Below are 24,008 nucleotides of genomic sequence, written 5' to 3' on the forward strand. Positions count from 1 at the left end.
TATCCATGTATAGATATATCTGCCTAGAATTGTAGCTCCCTAGCAGCTAAAAGCTCTTTCTCTTTTTCCCCTCTATTAAGTTTCTCTTAAATGGCACATTTTCTATTAAGCTTAAAATAATGATATTAAAAGCCCCTAAATTTCCAAAGAAAAATTTTACTCTTAGCTGCTTTTTATTTGGGTATTTTTATTTATCCTTTAAAATATTGATATAGAATATAATTTTTCCATTTCACTTCAAGTTAAGGTTTCGACACAGCATCAGGAACAAGGAAAATGACAGTATAATTCATCAAAGTAAAATTGTTTCATTGCCTTTGTGATAGGGACATGCAACTGAGACCATAAACCTTGCAAATGATTTTCTTATTATGGTCACTGCCCTTCATTTTAAGGCTTGGGTTGCTTTTAAAAAAAATAAACCCCTCCCCTCCTTTTTTTTTTTTTTTTCTTTTTTATTCTTATATTTATGGACCTATCATCTCCCTTTCTCACCAGGTTCAGTTATAATGTCTGCCAATGTAACTTTGCCTTCAGCTGAGTTCCTCTGGATGTATTCTCATATAATGCAGCCAGAGCTGGTCACTGGCCATTGACAATAACTGTCCTGTTTCCTGTTAAATACATCAGGCTAACCAAGTAAAAAGCATTTATGTGTCATTCCCTTTGAAAAATAAACTGTAAGATTCATTTTGTTTCAGATGCAGAGTTCACAGTGAGTACTTATATCAGTAAAACAGTGAAATGAGCCTTGTTGACCTAGTGAAATGAAAATCTGCCATTTGGTGCTCCCATGTAACCACAGGAATATTTTAGGGTGTCAGGATTATGTGTAGAAGAAGGATTAGGCTCTCTGTTCTTGGTTTTACATAGACTTAACATATATGTGATTTGCTTCCCATGCTGATCCCTTGCCAATAAGAAATTAATTAGCCTGCTCTGGTATGTCTGACTCTTTATTTAGGCAGCTATGGTGAAATTTTATCTTAAAACAAAAGAAAACATAGCCCCAATGTAAATGTAGCCACTGGATGATTTGCCAGCAGCATTTTGGTCAAACTGCAAGTAAGGGATTAAGTTACCATAAATACCACAGTTATGGGAATAAGGCAAGTGCTCATTGAGGTGTACCCTAAAGAAGACAGACTTTGGGAATGGGATGTGCTTTTGCATTGTGCATTGTATAACCCTGCATAGTTCAGAAACTCTGGAGGGAAATGAATATTAAAAGCTTAAAATAAAGAGGTTGAGTTTTGCTTAAGGAACAACACCTTGAATCAGTTTTCCCTGGGGAAAATGGTCATTTATACTCACCTATTTAGGTTTTGCCATGCCAAAGGGATCTGTTTTAATTATAACAAGAAATAACACTTCTTAAACACATTTTCAAAAAAAAAAATTAAAAAATCTCTTTCTAGCTAGAAATAAGTAAGACAAAAAGCAACGTTCTGTGGAAATTCTCCAGCCTTTTATACATATTTGAGTTGAAATGAAAGAATTTTATAAATTGGCAGATCATGAAAATTACATAAAGCAAAGCAATCATGTTTGTAAATTAGCTGTGGTGTGATACATGTGCATTCTAATTTTGCCCCTTAACTTTCATCATTGCATAAATGAAAGCAGCTTTTACAAAAGTCTGGGAGAACCAGCCACATGTATGTTAACAAGTAACAGACATTTACTTAATACAACAGAAATCTTAAACAATCTTAAACAAAAATTGGTCTTTTATTGTTGTCATTCTCAGTCCCATTGCAGGTGTACAACATCTCTTGAACACAAGCTCTGAAAGCATCCACAGAGACAGCATTTGCCTGAAAACCTCTTTTTTTTTTTTTTTTTTTTTTTAGTACAGTAAAATACATTCAGTATCACTGACAATCCCTGAATATGAGTACCAGTGTCAGGATCCACGAGCATGGTAAACATACAAATGTTCTTCTACATAATTTAATGTGCTGTAAATCCATACAATGCTTGATCTTTGAGTTTTAGTGGCACTCTACCCACCCCACAAACTTATTGCTGAAATAATTTGGCTTTCTCAGGCAGGAAACTTTCATTTGTAAGTAACAGCTTTTTCCTCCATAACAAACAAGATGTGAGTACTTCCAATAGAAATATATTTAACGTAATGCATTGAGCTCATGGAATATTTTTAGCACATTCCCATCAAAGGAAGATGAAGTACATTTCATAAATCTATCCACTTCTTCAGAAGCCAACTCTTCATTTTTCTTCTTCCTGTTCTGGCTTGATTTTTTCTGGCTGCTTTGAAGCACATTTGGTCATGACTCTTTTTCCCTGGAGAAATCAGGACTTCTCCTGTTTTTAAAAAAGGGAATGAATTAGATGAGAAATATCCTGGAGCAACTAAAAGCTCTGACCAAATATACCACTGAAATAAATGGAAACATTTCTCAAGAGGCAATTAGATCATGTCTATTGAGATAATTCTCTAAAATCCCACACAAATGAGGAAGCTGGGGGAAAGTGGAGCATTCTAGGGCTTTCAGTCCTTTGTACTCATCATATTTCAGGTGGTTATGAGAATTGAGGGAGTTCTCAGTCTGTTTTACACAATTCAGAGTCAAAAGCCCTAAATTAAATAAAGGTGACTTTATTAAGCCCTGCATTTGGCCTGGTGGCAGCACAAAGCTCCACTGTCACTGTCCATGGAGACCTCACCAGTGAGAGAGAAAAGAGCCAGCACAATAATGAACACTTCTTCCTTGCTTTCATAAAATTGTTTATAGGGAAAGAATTTCTGCAAAATACTGCATGGAATATACAAATTCCTGCCTCTCTCCTCAAGCTGGGTGAAGGGAAGAACCCCTCTGGTACAGAAACCAGAGTGAGATGTAACAGGAACATCTGCAAGATCACAAGGCAGGGCTCAGGGCATCCCTCTCCAGACTTGCAGCAAGGCACTGTTTTGTCTTTTCATAACTTTTTATAATTTTTCTCTTGAAACCATGGAATTATTCATGTCTCTAATTGTATCAAGAGCAGACATTTTTACAGACAAACTTGCATTCTCACTTCTTTCAAATACTTTATTACATGAAAATATATCTTGGCAAAAAAATGATCCAAATTAAAGGAAGGTTGGTAATTGTATTCAAGTTGAAAACTAGATATAAGGGAAAGATAAAGATATTTTAAATGCTATGTTTCAGGCAATTGTAGATTTTCTTTTAAAGCCAGAATAAAATTCTGGATTTTATATAATTTGCCCTAGAAAATGTTGCTTTTCTCTTTTCTGGGCTGAAATATGATTATTTCAGAAAGAGCATGCTAACACTAAAAAGATATATATTATCTTGCAGCACAAACTTTATGTGTCTAATTGAACTTCTGGTTTGATTTTTCATGTAATGACAAGTGAAAGGTCCTTAGCATGATTTTCACTCACTGCATTTATTGCTTTCTTCGAAGACAGAAATAAAATTTACGGATTTTTCAGATTTTGTAACTATAGTTGGGAAGTAAATGTTCATTTAATTTGCCTAATTTTGTATTTCCCTTGCAAGTATCTTCAGGATGGTAGATTTGACTGAGAATCCCTGTTGTTTTAACACAGACCTGGTTAGTTTAGCCAAAGGTGCCAAGTTTTTTGAGGCAATAATGAGTTTATCCAGAAGCATACTTCAGTGGCTTACTTTCTCTTCTCTTGCAAAAGGTAAAAATAAGTATACTGTAAACACAGTTTTCTGGAATTAGCAAGACCACACAACTACAGAATTAATGAAATCTCGTTGGTTTTGACTGAGCAGACAGAAAACTAAAGGCAAAATATTTATTCAGTCTGGTATGTTGGTTTATAAAACTGCATGATGTCTTCTGGAAACTTTGATACATTGTGTGCATTTTTTTTTTTTTCTGAAGTAACTTGACTAGCTCTATGTGAAAGATAACAAATGAGAAATTATAATTTCAATCAGTAAAGTTGCAAAGTTACACAAATCATCAAAATATTATCTTCAGCAATCACCATATATTAATAGCTTCTAGAAATGGCTCAATGAGAGTTTTTTTAGCTTGCAACACTGAGAAATGAATCTGGGAATCATAAGCATCTTCTCAGTTTTCAGCAAATAAAAGCCATTCTGTCCTTTTGGTGCTATCCCTGCATGAGAAGGGGTTTGGCAAAATAGGAGAGCAGCTGAATTTTGGGTGTGGGGAATGACAGGCCTGTTGGGGAAAATGTTTAGAAAGTGGATATAGAAAATATAATTCACTTCAGATTCATGCTGAACCCCCTCTTTACTGGCAATAACAACCTTAGAAGATTAAAAACAATGAAGAGGGACCTAAGTTTGTATTCCTTGCAAATTTTAAAGATCATTTCTCTGATTCAATGTTTCTCAAGCTATTCTAAAATTTACTTGCTTAAGCCCTTCTTTTAAAAAAAAAAAAACAAAACAATCTAGTCCTCACAATCCCTTCTCAGCATTTGAAATAAGAGTCTCCTCTATTCCAGGATATTCATAATTTTGCATATTAAAACCATTCCCCAAGTCTCTTAATTTTCTCCTTTCTCTGTCTCTGTGTCTTCCTGGGAAACATTTTAAAAGACAAAAACAACTTCTTAAGCAAACTGTGAAGAGGATTTGATGACACATTGATCTTGCACTTTTTCTGAAAATACTGTAATTTAAATAGATTTTTTCCTGAAAGATTAGAAAAATCATATGAAAATTACACAGGGGAAAGCACAAAAACCAAAGTCATTGCTTCTAACACCTTCCAGTTCTGTAACTGCAGCATCTTGGTCAGTAACCCAAAAACTTAACTCAATAATGTTCTTTTAATAATGCTGCAGTGTTTGGAGCAATGGTTGCCTGGAAATCTGTTTTCCTGCCAGGAAGCACAGGCAAAGAGTGAGTAGATTTTGTCTGCATTTATTTATAGTATTAATTTGATAATTTAATTTGAAGTAATTCCCTTCTTTATGTCTCATTGCAGTGGAGATTTATTTGCCACTTTGACACTCTTTCTGCAGGTGGTGCTAGCTCTGAACAGAGCATGAAAGACATTGCTTTTCTTTTTATGAAGCTGAAATGTGAAGCAATGAAGGAATAACAATAATAAGATATTAACATCCAGTCACACATTTGGCTACTCTGCTATTCCTATTTCTTCCCAGTAAGACTCTTGCTAACCAGAGGAGTTTGGGAAGTGCCAGTACAGTGTTACAGCATTAGAGGTACAGGCTGGTAGGTGCTGGAAGCTGGGGAAAGGGCTGGCAATGAGGTTCCTACCACAGTCTGCCTCTCCAAAACAGTGCTGAGCTGGCAGGGGGAGTACAATTTCTCCCTCTTCTCTTAGTGCTGTGATGGCTTGCCTGTGCTATGGATGGTTCCTGGAGTATTTTATTTTTTATTTTATGTTTTTCACAACCCCATCTATCTGATTCACCCTTCTGGCTTTCCTCTGGAAACACAAGTAAGAACACAGAGACCACAAGTGCAGTTTCTTCTTGGGTTTGCTAAAAGCACATGTTGACAGAAACTTTTCATTACCCATTCTTGTATTACTCCCTTGTCAGATGTGTAGTGAATTATCTGAGTGAAAAAATGCCACTGCTGCAGTTAGATATTGTGATGCAGTTCTACATATCTTTTTTCAAAAAGTGACATTTTCTGCTCATGAACCCAAACAATTATTTCCTTCTTGTTCTTAAAGCCTCTTTCCATTACAATTCTCTCTGAAAACATTTTCTTCTCTGTGTGCTTGGGCAATGGGACATTCTTCCAATCTTCTCAAATCCTTTACTTTTCCTCTCAAATGCAGCTCTGCTTAAAACACCTTCCATTTGTCTGTATTTTGGTTTGGCTGTATGAAGAAACTTTGTACTAGTTTGTGTTTTGGGTTTTTTTCTTTGTTTCTCTTTTCTTTCTAAACATATCCAGAGATCAAATATGGATGTCTATCTCCAGAAACTTCAAGGATTGGTGTACACACCATAACAACTCTTATTCTTTCCTGGGCTCTCATTACCTGAAACAGATGGTAGAGGAAAGCTGGACTCCTGCAGGATGTTTTCCCAGAGGAAAGCAATTGCCTTTAGTGACAGCTGAGCAAATGTCAATTTCTGACTCACAAGACACATATTTCATTTTTTTAAAAAAGAAAAAAAAAAAAAAAAGAAAAATCTTATTTGGAGGAAACACAGCTTCTCAGGCTTTCCTGCAAAATAAGAACACTGAACCTTTTGTCCAGAATTCTAAAATCACCTTCAGAGTTTTATAGTTCCTTTTGGAGTCTTCCCAGATACATTTATTAGTATATTCCCATGTATATCCTTACACACAAAAACCCCCCAAAACTTACAGAAGGTCTTGAAAACTTTTCACTTATGCTGAGAGCAATCAAGCAAACAAAAAGCTACTCTGATAAGTAATAAAGAAACAACAGCAATTTCAAGAATATGGAAAATATACTTGAGTTTACATGAGCTCTACTCCACACTCCAGAGCTCGTGGCTGTTCTGGGCTCAAATCTCTTCTTGTACATAATATTGGAACATTTAAAAGAAATAGGACTGTCCCAAATAAATTTGAAACTTCTTCAGAAAACAATTTTGAAGCTGGAATACAGCCTCTTACTCTATAATTCTATTCTGAAAATGGGGTCAAAATGTACTCCCTACTGTAGTGTATGAATGCATCTAAAACTACTCCAGCATGTTTCAGTGCACATAGCCCAGCACATCAGTGCAGGTCCTGTCTGTGTGCCAGTTAGAGGCTGCAGTGTTTGCAATTACATCTCTGTGCTGGGAATGAGGGCTCTGGCACAGGCTGCTCCCTGCTTAGCCCAAATTAACATCACTGAGCTCATTTAAGTCATTTTGGTTTCAGACTTGAGAAAGTGGGGACAGAAGTCAGCCTGAAGTGTGATCTGATGCTGAGGCAATTTGATAATGAATGTCTCCTCACTGATGTCCTGATAGCTGAGAAAGCAGCTCGAGCTCTGAAGCAGTCTTTGTTCACTAATGTACCCTCACCCTCTGCTTCAGCTGGAACATGGTATGCAGGGCAAACTCGGGCCAAAGAACCCATCTTGATCTTATGAGTTGTTTTATTAGTATTTTCTGTCATTATAAAAGTGCCTTAAACAACCACTGTGTGCTATATTAATACATTGCTAGTAATACATTAATATAATCAATATGTTAATTATTAAGTTTTAAAAGGAACGCTGTTTTACTATTTGGCCCTGCTACACTGATCAAAGAGATCTGTTACCAAAGTCAGGAGAAGTAGGATCACATACTTGGACAAACTGCAATGGTGGTAGAAAAAGCTAGAACCAGAAAAAGTAAATTATCTTTATTCATACACGCAAAAAAGCTTTAAATCTCTTTACGCACAAGTGATGATTAAAATCAGTTTTTAAGGATAAAGTCCAGATGTCTCTGAAGTCATAAGATCTTATGTTTATTTTTTCCTTACTGACTTCAGAAGAGAAAGAAATCCCAAAAAGCAGAAGAACTTTCAAATAGACAGTAAATTAACTACTGAAGTGGAGCAAGGACTAGTCATACATCAGCACAAATTACTTGAGCACAGACAGTCTCCATCTAGATTAGAGAAGTGCTCAGCTGAGAAAGCCAAGAGAATTAAAGAATGAAGAGATGGACAAAGACCAGACAGATCCTGAAATAAACTGCAATCAGGCACATTTGTTATGTCAGAAATATAGCACAAGATTACCTGGTGTGATTTGCAGCAGCACTGCAGCTAACTGTGCTGCATGGCTGTATGCAGTGAAGATGCTGGTCCCTGTGACTTTACTCAAACTCTTAAACTCACATTGAAAGTGTAACATATTCTTTCAGTGCCAGAGTTGCTGTGCAAAGGCAATATTAAATTTTGCAACATAGCTCATTTCCAGGCAATCCAGTAAATTAATATTTAATGAACATATGGGGTTTTATAATAAAGAATATTTCTAAGCAATAGAAGTTCTTTGATTCAGCTTCTTTAATGATTTATTTCTGTAATACTAAAGTGGAAGGAAATTAACTTTTCACCATTCTGAGGTCTTTATTAAGGAAAACAATCTCTGGGACACAAGGTGCATCCAACATTCAGACTTACTAAACATTTTTTGGGCCAAACAAATGGGTTAGGCCAACTTTGCTTTTTCCTGACTAACAGCTCAAACATCCTGCACCACATTTCACTTTCATCCTTTATTCCTCTTACACCCAAACTCTTTGGGTGGTGGTGTTGTTTTTCCAGGCTGATTAGGACTGCTGTGCTCTCCCTTGTTTCTTGATGTCTGCCTTGACAAGCAGCCTGCTCTTCCTACAACACTTCTTTTGAACCTGTGGGGGAAAAATCTAACATGATAGAACACCAAACTATCCCAGTAGAGGATGAGTGAGCTTACAGAACAAACTCTGGCTTTTCTGCAAGCTTCAGGGCCTCGTGCATGCCCGCGGCTGAGAGCTTGCGGTTGATGTTCCTGTATCTGCACTGCAGCAGGTTGCGGTAGGTGGTCCTCAGGTCCCGGTTGAAGAAGGCATAAATAAAAGGGTTAATGAGAGAGTTTGCATAGCCCAGCCACAGAAATGTCCTCTCCACCCACAGTGGGATGCAGCTGCATGCTGTACCACAGATGAAGGGCCTTGCAGTGGAGAGGAGGAAAAAGGGCAGCCAGCAGACTGTGAAAGCCCCAACAATAATCCCAAGGGTGGTGGCAGCTTTCTGTTCTCTTTTAAAGATGGAAATGTTTTTCTTGTCGTGCTTTAGGAGTCGTGAAAAGTTAGTACATTCTTCAGATTCCTTGTGCAGTTTTACGAGTCCATTCACAGAAATCCCTTCTATTTCTTCCAGACGGGGAAATCCAGTGAACTTGTGTTTAGCAGCACTCCTCCTGGCAGCTTTGTAAATCTGATAGTACATGAAAAGCATCACCGACATTGGAATGTAAAATGCAACTGCTGTGGAGTAGATAGTGTAGCCAAAGTCTTGGCTGATGAGACAAACCTTTTCATCATTTACATTCTGGGCCCAGCCGAAGAGAGGGGGAATGGTGATGGAGGCAGATAAAAGCCAGACACACAGGATCATCTTGGCCATACACTTCCCATTCTGCCTTACAGGGTAGGTGAGGGGTCTGGTTATTCCCAGGTACCTGGAATGATAACACAGGGTTACTACAGAGGGCAGGGGTTAACAGCTAAAAGTTATGTCACGTAGTTTGCCCTAGACCAAAATCTGTGGCTGAGTTTTCTGTTTCATAATTTTCAGTCCTCTCTTTGCATGTACTTCCAACTTGTTAATTCATGTGCCTTTCATGCTAAAATTTATAGAGTTAACATTCTCTATAAAAGTCTTTTATTCCAGAAGGAAATCTCCCATTGACCATAACAGGCTGTGATTTCTATGCATTGGTTCAATCTTCAGGCAGATAAAGCACATTTTGACCTTTAAGGAAATTCTGAAACCTAAATTTTATTTTGCTGCCTTTAGAAATCTTGGAGTATAGAAGAATACTCATTCCACAAAGCCTATCACTTTTTGTACTGAGTGGATGGTTACAACAAGCATCTACCTTCACTCCTATGTATTCAACAATTAGGAAGAACCCTGCCACTGAGCTGATGAGTTTTCTTTCTTTCCTTCATGTTTCAGGCATGCAATTTATACCAGGAGTAAAATATTTCAGTACTAAAATAATTATTTTTATCATCACTTAATTAGAAAGAAAATATGGTTTTCTCAATGTCCAAACTTTTACTATACAAAATAAAAATCTGTCCCAATTCAAGAAGACATAGGAAAAAACCCATTTTTACAGACAAGAATAATGTTTATAATGGGTCAGTTTTGAATAGAAAAAAAACCTTCAGTCTGTTGACAACTTTTATATTTCCTAATTTACAGTGCTATAAACTAAGTATCTTTTTCTAATTACAGAATTATTACTATGGCTCTATATAGCTGGATAAGAATATCCTAAGTTTGAATTTAGTTTTGACTATAGAAAATTTCTGTATTTCCTTTCTAACAATGGGAATTTTCTCTTAGGTGAAATCAGATGCGTTTATATAGGCCTAAGATTTTTGGTTTCAATTTTGGCTTCTGCTCAACTGGAATTTACCTATGAGCTACTGTTAACTTCTCAAATTGTTCTTTTTCACTTCCTCCAAAAGAATTTAGATAAAATCATTGTGACTTATTTTTTTACTTGTAGAAGAAGTTATTTCTAATCAATTTCTGAATAATGTTTTGGTTTCAAGAGCTTTCCAGTCCTATAGTGAAAGTTCTGTAGTGTCAACAAGAATTATAGCAATATGATTAAAAACGTTTTTGGGGAGCATGTTTTCTCTGTCTATTCCCCTAGCACATCCAATATGAGATTTGCCTGGCTCTGTGGAATGCTGCATTGTTGATTTTACTGCAGTGCAGTAAATCATGGCCAGTGCTCTTGCTTTATACAAGCACCCAGGTGTGCTACAGTTATGGAAGTAAAAGAAACATCATTCAATGATCTGGTCTGATGAGTATCAACAATCCTGCTCAACCATGTCATTGGTTTTATACTGCTGCTATGAAAAGAGTTACACAAAGGACAGAAATGGTTTATTGTGCTCTGTTCTTGACAGAATGCACAAGCAAATTACAGCAGGTCAGTATCTGGCCAGTGGATCTGTGCCTGGAGGGGCCATGAACTGGGAATTCTTATTGGAATTGGGATCAGAGCAGTGCAATCCATGGACTGTGCTGTTGCAAAGGGCTGCTCCTTGTGCCCCTCACCACCAGCACTAGAATATAGTCAGAATATAGCAGCCATGGCCATCAGCCTCCAGACCATGGAGATTTCTGTTCTGTAGCACCATGGCCAAAACCATTTTCATTCCAAAGGAGCCAAGGATTTTCCAAGGTGCTCCAAGATATAGAAGAGTTAGTGCAGTGAAATTTCATTTTAACTAATTAAAGTATACATCACACTGCTTTAAGCAATGCAGCTTCAGCAAGGCGGAGCTCTCAGCTTCAGACTTTGGGGATCTACCCTTAAAAGAGTGACCTACCCTTAAAATTTGTCTAAGAATAGCCCGATTTAGGTACAAAACAGTTAAACACATCCTTTGAGCACAAAGACTTCTTGTCATTTACAATGTGTTGTTCTTAAAAAAATCCTTATCTGCCTTCCTGAAGTATGCACTTGTAGAGCTACTACCCAACTGGTCACTAAAAATAACACACTTTTGAGGTGAACTTTATTATGTAGCTATGTAGTTAAGCTGGATTTCTGTAAAAATCAGATCTGTGGGTTGCATATTCTGAGTGCCTACTGATGCATTCTCATGCACCAGAATATAACAAAAAGAATTCATGAAAGTGTAAGTATACTGAAAAGAATGAAAATTCATTAGTTTTGCCCTGGCATCACTTTTTTAGGAGTGTATCTTTTCTTCAGAAATGCTATTTGAAATTAAAATATGCTAATTAACATAAAAATACACCAGCATAATTTCTGCCTTATTCATTTTGCTAAATGTAGTATGATAGGGAAGAAGTCAGCAGGCACAAATGGAGGAATGTTATGTTTTAATCTCTCTATATGAAATCCATTACCCTTGAAAACTCATTTGCAACGTCAAAATAATGTAAATCACTACTGTTGCCTAATACACTAGAGAGTGTTCAGGCCTTAATAGATTCATGAACTTCAAAAATATTGTGTCAAAAACAGTGGAAAAATATGCTTTGTAATGCTTAATCTTAAACTAGTATTTTAATAAAAAATACTTAAGGTAAATCAGCTGAATTTAACATATTCTAGTGCAAGTAACACCTTGAGGTCTTATTACTGGGAAAGAATGAAGTCAGAGTCCCTAAAAAGCCCATTTCATGTGTCTCAGCTATCCCCCACATGAAAGAAGTGTCTCAGACTTGGTATTCTGAGATTTATTTCTTTCACATGCCACAGATGTTCATTTTAATCTTGGTAGAAAAGAAACTGTGCCTCAATTCTCACATTTAGAAGAAGGGCAATGCTATTTTGTATTCTTCCTGCTCTGAATTTCTTGACTCTGGTTCTGCCAGACAGGGCATCTCTCCATGGTTCACCCAGCACAGTGAGGTCTGATCCAGTTTACTCCCCCAAGGCAGATGAATGGCCTTCATTTCTCCCAAACTGGTCACAGCATTTTCCATTCAGCACTGATGCTGTACCAGTTGGGCAGCCCTGCAAGAGGCACAACACACACAGCTGCCATTCCAAGGGTGCTGAGTGAGTGCAAAACACTGAGAAGGAAGAATATGGCACTGCTGTTTAATGGATACAGCAAAAAAGGGTGATGAGAACACTTCTCTACTGCATCACATAAGTGGAAAACAGAGCCTTGCTTGGAGAGCTCAAAGCAAATAGCAGAGAACAAAAAGATGGCACGTGGTGAAGGGCAGAGTAAACATTTTGTTACATGTATGTGTATAGACACACATGAGCACATCCCTATTCTGGGTTGGTTTTTTAGGATTTCTTCAGTGTCTCCTCACTGGGGTCTGGAAGCTGGTTCTTCTGCTGCAGTCCCATTCAGGGGTGAGGCACACATAGTGTGCCCAGCTCTGGGGAGGAAAAATTACCCCATCCTCTTTCTGGAGCTCTGTTCAAACCTGGGAGTGGGTAAAGCATTCCCTCCTCTCACCAGCCATTGCACACAATTGCCATTTGCCACAATGAACACCAACAATAGAAAATCCTTCCTTTTACTTCACAAAAATCTGATTCCCTGTGACACAGAATTCTTCCCCAGTATCTCTAAATGGTTAGCATTTAATGACAAGAAATTGTCATAGACAATTTAATGTAAAACCATTATAAATATATAGCTCTATATAACTATATAGGTCTGCTCCTTCAGTTTGTGGGCTTTTTCATTCTGGCTTTCTGCTATGAACCCATTACAATGACCACATAAAATAGTTTTTATCCTACAGGGCTAAAAAAAAAAATTCTGTTATCACTTTAACTGTAGATCAGATAGGCAGATGGGTCTAGTCTTCACACGTTTTGAAATATCCAGCAAACGACCTAAGACTTCACACTACATTGACTTAAACAATAGAAAGAAAATAGTAACAGGATGGTCCAATTTGAGATCATGTGTCCTAAATCTTTCTTCCCTACCTCCATTATATGGCTAAAAGATAAAGAGTAAAAGGACTTGCTTGTCATTGTGAGTAAAGTCATAGAGCAACCAAAACCTGTACAGTTAAAAGAATTAAAATAGTTTTGAAGCTTCCTGCCCAATTTAATAATAAATTGAATGCATCATGACATCAGCAGCAGTTATGCAACTATTGTACCACACATGTAATTCCTTTGTCTCTGGTCTCCATGTACTTTATAGACTTTAATTCCATTCTAGTTAGTCCACGTTTATGTCTCAGAGTTCACTGATTTGATCTAACAGATTCCAGAATCAAACCAGCTCTTTCACTGCCTGACTATGATTTTATGAAGCAGATTGGATTGCTATGGAATAAGACTAGAAGGATTATACTGGCAATGATACATTTGTGTATTGCAGTTATTTCTGCCAGGAATTGCAACATACTGTTGTTTTGTTATCACTTACCACTTGATTAGGTGTTGTGCTTAATGTGAGGTTCTCTCAGTTCTCCTACTGTTTTATTTTAAGGGTCATAAAACTGCTTTATTACAAAGACACAACAATGCTGATCTCCATGCTGGATTTCTTTGCAAACCCACATCTATGGAATCCCATCCTGTATTTCACCTGCAAGAATAACTTATTCTCAAGAATTATGCTGATCTATTGGCTTTTCTTCGTTGACTATGATTCTCTTATCATCTCTCATATTTTTTTTTCTATTTGGTTCAGCTCAACATTAAGAGATGCTTCACAAGAATAGGAACAAAATGCCATTCCTAAAATCTATCCAGCATTCAAAAATATTCTCCCAAGTATAGTAATGCATCTAAATAACTTCCTTTCCTTTCCTTCAAATGTAAATGTGGCAAGTTGAAACAAATACCAAAGCTATTCTTTCTGCTATGGCTATGTCAAAACACCTAGCAAATACTGTTTTCTTTCCAAAGATTATGTGTTTGCACAATGCAAGAGATGCTCTGTCTCTCAGACTTCCTTTTAAATAAAGCAAGGTATACAAACTGATCAGGGAAACACTAATCCCATCACATACTTAAGTAATTGAGACAGAAGTAAAAGAACAGAAACATAAAAAGATCTAAATAGGGGATATGAGCACTGCAGTGCCCAGCTGTGGTGCTATAATGACAATTATCTTGTTAATTATTGTACAACAGCATTTTACCTTTCTGCAATACAGACTGGCCTCATAATCACATCATGGTCACTGCCAGTTATTGCCTGGGAAGAGGAGGATATTTCAGAGGCAGTAAAATACTTTTCTCCTTAGCAGAAATTATCAAAGTTACTAATTTCAATGTATATGCAAAACTTTCCAGAATATTAATTGGGTCACTTAAAAACCTGAACATAAAATATCATGCAATGGTACAGTGAGACTGCAGAACTAACAAAATCAAAACAATAATCAATGGAGAGAAAAAGATTTTTATTAGTTCTATGCTCTATCTAGATAAATGTTGCATCTTTCCTATGCTGTGAATTAGTACACAGTTTATAAAAGTCAGCCCAGTGGTCAGCTCCCAAACCTTAATTGCTAGAAATCCTAGAAAGCTCCACTTCATCCTTTTCAGCTGATGGTGAATGCACAAATATAAAAGACCTTAAATATGTTTTGATATCTATTCTTCTAGAGGCTTATGCTTCACATTTCATAAAATTTCAACATTATTCTTATCATTGAATGGTGACATGTTAACTTTGCTATTTGGAAGAATGAGAAGGAAATACTTTTTTTTTTTTTCAGTAAGGTCAACACTTTACATCATTCCCCTTTCTTTTCTTAGTGAAATGTATTTTCTCAAATTCTCTTTATTATAGGATGACCTTCATTTCCACTGCTATAGTGGGTACCTATTGAATTTATTCTACATTGTAAAAGTTCTGACTTGATTTTTCTTTTTTTCAAAAATCACTGTAGGGGATTATTTTTTATGAACTCATGAAGTGTAGGCTTTCCTGGCAGTGGGGGAGGATTAAGTCAATCAAAATTAAATATCTTCATTCTAAAGGAATGTAATTTGCATAGTAGAAGGTTGATTTCTCCTCTCTTACATTTCTTTAGTCTCTCTGTGCTTTCCTGGGCTTTCTCCCTTTCATATTGCATAATTTTACAGCTTCATATTTTTCTTATTTATTTAAGATCATTTTTTCTACTTTTATTTCACTCATTTTTATTTCACCTTCTTGATGTCTTATTTCTCCTTCTCTGTCAGCTCTGTATTTTTCCTTCTTTATTTTTCTCTACTAATCTTAGACATCCATCCCATAGATAGGAGGATGCATTCTGTTCTCTTTCTAAGAAATAACACCCATGTGGCCAGAATATGTGTAACATCTTTCCATTCAGCTTCCATTGCTTTATTTGTAATTCTGAAGCCATATTGCTCTTTACTTTCAGATCCTAGAAAAATTCTTTCACCTGCACTCACTCTTTCCCTTTCATTTTCACCCTGCGTGGCTGTCAGAGCATTTATCACCTGTCACATCTTGTTCTCAGTTTCTTGACAAACCAGCTCAGTAGCCTTTATTTTCCACTGCAAATTATACACTTTATATATTTACAAATTATAGAAGGTGCCAACGTGTAGTTGCTGATGTTTACTTTGCAGCACTGCCTGAATATTAGATATTCATTTCCTACTCAGTGTTTTGCAATTACCCTCATACACATTCTAAATTATAGACTACATGCTTTTATTACCTCTCTTTGAAGAAAACTGTACCTGTGTATTTTCCCTTTTCTACCATCACCAGAGGCATTAATGTGGGAGATATAAGGAGGGAGGTGGATTTCAGCCCCTTTAATCATTCACCAGACTCCTTGAAATAGATACATTTGAAAACTGAAAAGGTTTTGGACACAAATTATTTAGAATTAAGTTGCATTCTGTAATGGAAGACTTACTATTTTTAATTTTTTTCAAAATGCCTGAACTCCAACTTTGTGGGTTTCATCATCACTTGTTTCCTGTATACAAGTGTGGTTTGCTTACTGAGAGCAGCAGGATTAATTATATACAGAGCTCAAAAGTGGTTTTTCAGCCCACTTCTTGATAGATAATTTGTAACACTTCAAAAGCTCTCCAAATCCAGGCAAGTCACACGTAGGAAGAATCATTTTTCTTTACACTGTTCAACAACGTAGAAGGATGAGGTAAAATAAAAAATAATTTCATGTTTTTCTAAAAGAAAATGCATGACTCTGTTAGGGACATACTACCCACTTCTGCCTTTTCACACACACACACCCCCTCCCAGGTTTGCAAGCTCCTTTATTTAACACAGATATATTTATTTTTGTGGAAGAAGTGAGAAGAGAGTAAAAATGTTTTTCCTAAATTTATCTTTTTTTTTTAAGCAAAAAGTTACATTAATCAAAATATAGAATAAAGTATGATTTACACAACATACTAGTAACATTTTAGGAATATTCGCTAGAGAACGACTTCCCAGACTTTTTAACAAATTCCTAATTTACTGAAAATTTTATCATGAAATTCATCATAATACACACACAAGCTGCTTCACAAGTGCAGAAGCTTGTGAATAAAGCTTCATACCCCGTGGTATCACTCAGAGTAATTGTTAAGTCATTTTATCAATCAAGGAGAAAAAGGAAAACTGAAACATCTTCAAATATGGCAGACTTTTGCTATCTTCAATAAGGAGATTTATATCAGAAAACACTATTTCTATTTACAGTTTAATTTGTTCCACACTGAGAACAAATCTATCTTTTATTATCTCAAAATCTTGTAGATCCATAGAAACAAATGCAGTTCATTTGCCCCATGTGAACTGTTATACCTAACAGAGTCTCTAATTACATGGGTTTTTTACATTCATGTTCATCTTTATGTGTATGATGCAGTATTTAATTTTATTAAGTTATTAGAACATGCCTGGCCTCTTTTTGAGAGGTCAGAGAAGGTATTTAACCTTCTGATACTATCTGGGAGAAATAAGATAGGAAAGCTCCTTTCTGGTAAAAGAATTAAAGAGGAATTACATTCTTTATTGTTTATTTCTGTCTGATTGTGATGCAACATTCATTAGCAATTGAACAAGCAGGAAAATAGGTTGGAAGAAGCTAGGAAAGAGTTTTATCTCTTGTAGCCTTTTGTATGTTAGGGGAGAACTGGGTGATTCTGAAAAGGGAAAAGGAATCTGGGTAAAGATGTGGCAAGACAGGAGGGAGGTGGTGCAGCCAGTGAGCCCCAGGAGCAGCAGAGACCTTGAGCATGAGTGCACACAGCCTGAAAGCTGCTGAGGAACAGCAGCTCAATTGAAATATTGCTTAACAGTGCTGCAGGGGACTTATTCTGCCCTTTAAAAATCTGGCTTCTTGAAGCACCAGCCCAGATGAAATCCCTACTCTTCTCACCAGAGGCAGCTTCTCAAGAAACAAACAAAAAAGGTTGCAAAATAATATGTTTTGTAGATAGGAACTCGAAAATCCTCATTTTCCTTTTGTGTTCTCCCCATCTCAACCCTATTGTCCCTCACACCCAGGGGAATTGTCAAAGAATGTGTGGAGGCTCTATTTCAGAGCTATGAAAAACTGTCTTTTTTTTTTTTTTTTTTTAATCAGTCATCAGACTACCATAAAGCAGAAATGGCTAAGGTGATTATCTCCAACCTCACTACATGAGTCACTCTTGGATTGACACTAAACATCAGCTGAAAAGGAATTATTTTGAAAGTTATAATAGTATTTCAAAATGAAAGCCTCCCACAACTTTAACTCGAAAATCATCATGATGTCTCCAGTGCAATTATATTAAACATTTCAGAAATTTCCATAGTGTAAGTGATGAATGAAATGAAAAACCACAGCCCACTGAACTGCTAATACCACTATATTAAAACAAAGTATCCTCAGGGAATAGCTATTTCAATGTGCTGATATTTACATCCCTTCTCTTCCTTCCTGGAATACAAACACTTTAAACATAATATCTCCAGATAAAGCACTTAAGGAACAACCCCCTCTAGAATACTTCTTCTGTCCTCCCCCTTCTCTCTTTTCCTCTCTCTGAAGAGACAGGAAAAATGCTGGAAAGACCAGGTCCAAATTTCCTCTTTGCTTCTTCATGACAGTAATTTTGCAACAGCCCTAAAAACACCTGTACAGTCATTAAGGGTGAATCTCAGTACAGACATAATATACTTGGACATTTTTGGCTTTGTCCATTGGTTGTATTGGCCTGAAGGCAGACCTGAATTTTTTTTTTTTAATTACACAAAAGTTTTGCTGTCTTCCAGTGGACCAGGTATGTGAAAATTATAAATGATGACACCAAGCTTTACTTGTTTGCCCAAACTTAGCCAGACAAAAAACAAACTATATCAATAAACTGTGTAACACACACAGGAAAATCCAAGTCTAAGGCAGGTTTAATTAAGGATATTCCTTCAAAAACTTTGGGATATACAAAGCATCTTGTGTAGTGTTTATCTAGCTGTTTTTTTAAAGATGCACACTGAAGTTGCTTTCCCTAGAGTAGTAAAATAATTTCTCACTTCCTAGTATGAATAAGTCTTAACACAGGAAAAATCATACCCAGTTTTGGAAGCAGAGGCTGTGGACTGGAGAGCACAGCATGAGGGGAAGCTATCAAGGAAGGAAGGCAGGAGATTAGATCAAATTCTGAGTCTACAATTCAAGAACCTTTTAGAAAACTGCTGTTGACAGTCCTTTCCAGCAGAAACTTTTGGTTCAGTGACTTATCATTGGATAATAAGGTGATTCCTCCTCTGTCACTTGTATAAACAGCTATTTTGTGTAATTTGATATTTTAGCAGTGTATTTTCTGCTCAGTATGTGGTACAGAATGAGGTTATCATGTCTTATCATCTTTCATGCCAATGAATGTAAGGTTTACTGTAGCTATCACATTTCTCTACCATATGTTATTTATTTCCTTAGCACTCATTTTAAATAACATATTCACTTACAGCATGCTTAAACACCCCGTCTTGAGCTCACCCTTCACATGTAATTCTCCTGCCTGCTGTCATTTTCCTCACAAAATATCTCATTAAGTGATATTCTGGAATTTAGTATCAATAAATAAATTGGTCATGTTGAGCTCTCCTATGTAAATGGGAAATAGAAAACTTTCAGGAATTTAATATTACCTCATAAATATTTCATCCCTTTGCAGTCACTCAGAATCTCTAAATACAGAGCCCCAGTTGCTTTTTAACTGAAGGAGAAATATGAAGGAAAGAAAGATCTAGTGATGGGAAGTAACTGCAGCAAAACCCAAACTGCAGCCAGTAAAACTGTATGCTCAGCCTTTCCCAACCTCAGTATTTAGTTATTCATTTGTCACAATATATATATTCACTTTTGCCAGCAGTCTTCAGAATGAAGATAGTAATGGCCAAATGAACACTATTTCTTTCTAACTAACAAATCCTCCACTCTAATGAACTTTGAACCTCCTGGGTCTTGCTCAGACCTGCCAGGCTGTGGTTCCACATCAGTGGCTTTTCTCAGCTTGCACCAGCAACATTTAATCCAAATCTAGAAATCCATACTCCCCATTTAATATGTCTGCCTTTGTAAAGGTAGCTGCAAGTGAGTTTAGAGAGCACTAGACAGGAAAGCTGGGGAAAGATCAGCCAGGACAGCTTGTCCTCTTTGTCTAGAAGAACATAAGCCTGCCCACAACAAATTTCCACTACAGTGTATTCTTTTTTTCAGCAACATCCTTCATATTTTTATTTATTTTTAAAATCATGCAAAATCTGCAATACTAAATATTTTTAAAATATAGAACACATTTCAACACAAACTGCTACCACCAACTTCACAGGCATAAAAACATTCTTTCTACAAAATGAACCTCTTGCTTTTTTCTTGTCAAGAAAAGAGTTTCTGGCTCTCTTCCCCTGGGCTTTCTGTGAAGAATGACAAAATTTGAGGACACATTCAGCTATTGATTTTTCACAAATACCCATTTTCCAGCTGAATGTGTGATTGTGTTGTCACAATACCTTCATAACACCATTTCAAGCTCCTCAGAATTTAGAATTATACATTTATGCTGAAACAGAAATACAGCTGATGATAGATCATCTCCTCCTCCACAACCTTTAAAGATAGCAGGATGTGAAGATTATCAAGGATCACAGAACTCTCTTTTATATTCATTTTACAGATGCTACACCACACACAAAAGCAGTGGAACAAGTGGGATCAGCAGAAAGAAGCCCTTCTTCCCACCTCTCAGTGAATGTCTTTCCTTTGCTTTTTTTTTTTCTCCTTAGAAACAAGTTGGTAACTCTAAGGTTCTGAAATATGGTGGCAACAACTCTGTGTGGATAAAAAGTAAAATACCTAGGGTTTATTTCTGTGACTACAATTTCCAATGATAACAGCTTTTGTTATCAAAAAACATAAAAACATATCATAAACTGAGAACTTCAAACATTCATTTAAATTTAGGAGCATTTGAATTTAGCTGGCATCAGTGTGGGCTCAATCAGCACAGCTGGCCTATGGGCATCTCAGGCAGCTCACTGCAAGCTGCAGGTGTTTCAGAAATTTGACAAGATCCTGAATTTCAACAGCTCAGTAGCACTGCAGAAGCTTTGTGTTAGATAATAGGCTTTGAAAATGTTAAGCTCCTTCTTGTGTTGTTTAATTTATAGACAAATGGTCCACTATGCTATTTTATTTTCAGTTATTTTTTAAATAGTATTGTGTTCTTTTAATGACCATATTCATTTTGCAAAAATAGCTTTCTTAAATGGGACAATACACTCTTGAGCCACAACAATCAGTATTGTTGCTAAAACTGCTTGTGATAAGTAGTGGGTCTTCAAATGCAGATATTTAGGGTAAAAAGGAAACTGCAGTACATAACAATTCAAAAGTCTTTTCAGCCAAAGCTCTACCATTTTTAGCATCAAAACATCTTATTAGACTATTAAAGATTTGCATCTTGTCAGCAGTTCCTTTGGGTCATGGGTATAAATATTTCCAAGCAATTTCTGGCCAGAGAACAAACTCTTTGTTCAGGGATTTAATATTTCACCTGTTTACTAAATGTCAACCTCTACAGCAAATAAACAAAATTTAACCATCCACATGGAGAACTCCTTACAGAAAATTGTTCCACCAAATGGTACATTTGAAATATTTCATGACATCACATGTTTTCATGGTTTATATTCATGATGACAGCTACATTGTAAATTCTACAATAAGTGTAGATAACAGCATATACTCCTGTTATCTGTATTATGCCTTCCCTTTTTGCCTTCTTGTATTATACTGATTGACAATTTCTGAACCAACACCTGTTAGCAGAATAAATCTTCTAGGGCACTATTCTTTACTTTCATTAAAAAATTCCTATGTTTTCTCACATGGGAGCAGTCCTCTAGTGAGCAGACACTACTGCCACAATTTGGTATTTTTTTAGTTACTTTTTGTGTCCCTCTCTAGAGATCTACAAACCATATGTTGAAATACATTGTCCCCAGTATCCAACACATCTCATGAAAAGCAAACAGTTTATAAATAAGGTACTTAAAGATCTTTATTGGTGGCCCAATTTCACTTGCAGCAGCAATAGGCCATATTTCTGACTACAGATACTTGTGTGGTTGACAAGAAATTATGACTGGAATGCCACCAAGGGCATCAGTGTTACTCAGTGGCAGTGAAGGTGGCACAGCTCCGTGCCAGCTTATTGGGAAGAAACCTCATGATGTGTTTGCCTGGATCTCCAAACACAATCTCTTCCCAAAAAACTAGAGAATTTTCAGCCAAAAAATAAAAAGTCAGAAGTTTGTACATAAGTCTGCCACAAAAATAGTGTTCTTGCAGGCAAGCCTTTGCAGCCAGCTCTGGTTTTACCCAACTTGGTGAATGTCTGGGACACAATAAGCTCTGGCCATTCTCCCTTGGTCCCAGTTTTTCCAGTTTTTTATTGACAGTTTTTCTGTCAATACGTGGCAAGGTGCAGTTTGGCTCTCAACCTGCCACACCATGCAGGACAAATAATTTCCAGTGTGAGAGAAATGTTATCCTTTATATGGCTCTGCCTCCACTTCCCACAATCTCATTAAGAGACATAAGAAGTGTGCACAAAAATGAATTTTTGTCAGATTACAAACTTTCCTTGTGGTTATACTTTAAACTTCTACAAGCTAAAAAACTCAGGTTTAGGTGTTTAACTGTGCAAAAATCCCACCCTTTTCCTTGACACATCTCAGGAAAGAACTCTGCTGCCAATTTTCTCTTCAAGACACAATGTACTTCTAAGAATAGACTTCACCCTTAAGAAAGTTTTTTTATAATATCCCTCTTGGCTTTGTGTTTTGGTTTGTTTTTTGAACTATAATGGCAATTAGCAGTGAAAGAGCAATCAGTGTTGAAATAACCCCCCTTCAGTGGTGTCTTGTGCTAGCTTCCCTTTGATAGCAAAGGCCATGATAGGAAGAATATGCTCAGTACTGATTTGATTTCCACACACATCTCTGTTCAGCACAACTAGAGAATTCATTCTTGTCTGTGCATCACCCAAAGCCCATTCTAACAAACGTTTATTGTTTGAAGTGAATCATTACCAGATTTGCACATATGCCAGTATGTACAGAACCACACAGATGTATCAGATAATCTAGGTTGCAATACAAAGCTTTGAATGAACAATAAGGTACAAAAAGAAAATCAATGATGTTCACTTTTTAATTTTGCTATGTTAGTTCAGACAGAATAAAAACAAATTTCCACCATGACATATTTAGTCCTGGAATCTTTTGAAAATGAAAAATTGCAGTAAGAGATCATTCAAAAAATGTCAGCTGTTTTTTGCCTCTTTTTAGTATATATAGGAAGAATTAAACTATTCAATCCTTTAGAAGTAGATGACCATCCTGTACAACAAATAAAACTAAAACTTATAAGCTTTCCAGGTGAAAGAAATCATCCTCACCTTGCAGACAGTAGTGACCATTAAAACAAAACTGCAGTGAGCACTGCTTCATGATACTTGTGCTTTGGACATGCAGTTATCAGAACCTGTGATTTTGCTCCCCAGTCTTTCTTCTGACAGCTGCACCTGAACAAACTCAACTGTTTCTCAAGCTCTCAAATAAATTTTCACACAAAACCTACAATGGCCAGCTTTCTTTAGACTTTCTGGTCCACAGAGGAAGGACCAGATCTGTGTGTTATATATTGAGAGGAAAAAAAAAAAGAGGTGTTTGTAGCTGACAGACAGTGCCATATGTACTTATCAACTGCAGATGAAGAAAGTTTCAAAAGTTGCCACAAATATTTCCAATTATATATTTCAAACTCAAAGACAATATCAAAAAATAATACCGTGTTTCTTTAAAATGAATTAGATACTTTATAAAATTTTCAGGGAGCTTTGGAAATAATTTTCAGAGAAAATTAATTCAGGAAAGTGAAAACATTCTCTGACTAATTTCTGTTCTTCTAGACTCTTATGTGAGAATGCTACTACTGATACAGCTATCTTGTTTCAGTGTACAAAACTACAAAAGCTTTGATGTTTCATTCTATGATACTCACCCAGTTCAAGAAAATCACTAGGAAAATGTATTTTGCTACCAGTGTAATCAGGTTACACTACACATCATGCCAGTGTGATATTCATTTGCATTTTTGTGATTTATATTGAGATATAATTTTGAAAGCTCCCTTCAAAAACTAAGAGAAGTGTTTCTAAAAATTGCATTTTTGCTGTCAATCTTGAAGCACATCCAACCTTACTTATAGAAACTATTTTTGTGAGCTTGATAGGAAAGAAATCACTTCTTAAATGCTTCCAGAGTGCCCTGCTTAGCAAAAATGCAA

General features: G+C 36.4%; 1 protein-coding gene across 2 annotated transcripts in view; it reads right to left on the bottom strand.

The window, feature by feature from the left end:
- Window positions 1-1,569: 1,569 nt before the first annotated feature.
- HTR7 (5-hydroxytryptamine receptor 7) overlaps window positions 1,570-24,008 on the bottom strand; it is a 29,719-nt gene continuing 7,280 nt past the window's right edge. The window contains exons 2-3 of one of the 2 annotated variants that reach the window (XM_079312311.1): window positions 8,404-9,150; window positions 1,570-2,328 (exon numbers count right to left, since the gene is read on the bottom strand). In XM_079312311.1, coding sequence (XP_079168437.1) covers window positions 2,292-2,328; window positions 8,404-9,150 — 784 coding nt within the window. In that variant the 3' untranslated portion in view covers window positions 1,570-2,291. Of the gene's footprint in view, window positions 2,329-5,324; window positions 9,151-24,008 lie in introns of those variants that run through there. The other variant, XM_079312312.1, reaches the window with a different exon arrangement.

The sequence above is a fragment of the Erithacus rubecula genome (assembly GCF_903797595.1).
Source record: "Erithacus rubecula genome assembly, chromosome: 9".
Classification (NCBI taxonomy): domain Eukaryota; kingdom Metazoa; phylum Chordata; class Aves; order Passeriformes; family Muscicapidae; genus Erithacus; species Erithacus rubecula.